General features: G+C 55.0%; 1 protein-coding gene across 1 annotated transcript; it reads left to right on the top strand.

Moving 5' to 3' along the window:
* Nucleotides 1-256: 256 nt before the first annotated feature.
* Pmar_PMAR018850 (P35 antigen, putative) lies at nt 257-708 on the top strand (the record flags this gene model as incomplete). The annotated part of the gene is made up of 1 exon (XM_002779412.1): nt 257-708. A coding segment is annotated over one exon (452 nt), but the record flags the coding sequence as incomplete, so codon positions are not given.
* Nucleotides 709-1,213: the final 505 nt, after the last annotated feature.

Consider the following 1,213-nt stretch of genomic DNA (forward strand, 5'->3'; position numbering starts at 1 on the left):
ACCCCCGGCTCCTATTGCAAGTACTGGGCTAAACCCAGCCTCTGTCATTCATCCAATGCGCCATGCACATGCGAGGTTGATCCAGTTACCACTACTTCTGGTGAAACCACCGATGAGGTCACAGAGACTCCTGTGGTTCAAGAAAGCACTACAGACGTCATCGAGGAAACTAGTACGGCCGCTTCTATTGCTGTTGACACCACCGAAATAACCAGTACCGCCATTGTAACCGATGAAGTAGCCACCACTACTGCAGCTACCGCCACTGATGAGATCCCTGTTTCCACTACTGCTGAGGAGGCCACCGATGCCTCAGCGACCACGGATTCTCCAGTTACGGCTACCGCTGTCGCCACCACGGCCGAGGTCATCACCGAGGCCCCGGCTACCGCTGTCGCCACCACGGCCGAGGTCATCACCGAGGCCCCGGCTACCGCTGTCGCCACCACGGCCGAGGTCATCACCGAGGCCCCGGCTACCGCTGTCGCCACCACGGCCGAGGTCATCACCGAGGCCCCGGCTACCGCTGTCGCCACCACGGCCGAGGTCATCACCGAGGCCCCGGCTACCGCTGTCGCCACCACGGCCGAGGTCATCACCGAGGCCCCGGCTACCGCTGTCGCCACCACGGCCGAGGTCATCACCGAGGCCCCGGCTACTACCATTGAAGCGATTAACGCTGAGACTACTTTCAGTCCGAGTACGTAGACTTACGTAAAATGAAGCTTCGACATGTTCGGTGAACCGCATTTTCATACAGCCCAGGTAGCGGCACTGCATGACGTCTTGATAGTGTATGAGTGCATATTTTCGAGTTGCGTTGATAGTAGTGGTGGACACCACCATACTAAGGGTATCGAGAGGGTATCTTGATCTATCGCTACTTAACAGTGAATGATCACTATTGCGGACAAGCCGAGGTCCTTATGAAAATCTCTCAGTAGTCAGTGGGTATGTGGGGAGGCTGTGAGCATCGAGGTGTCTGAACGTTCTCAGCAAAGTAAGCCGATATTAAAAGGAGTAGCAGCTGCAAGCTGTCGTTCTCCTTCTCTTATTAGTTAGATTCAAGATTGTAGCTCAGCTATACTACGATGAGATTGGAGGAGCCAGTGTGACCGATGTTGACAGCATGCTGAGAATCCTGTTGCTGCTGCTGATAGTGGACTTGGAATTAGATGCATCATGATTTGGAGAGTTATGGGTGTGGCTCCCG

This window comes from Perkinsus marinus (assembly GCF_000006405.1).
Source record: "Perkinsus marinus ATCC 50983 genomic scaffold scf_1104296947558, whole genome shotgun sequence".
Classification (NCBI taxonomy): domain Eukaryota; phylum Perkinsozoa; order Perkinsida; family Perkinsidae; genus Perkinsus; species Perkinsus marinus.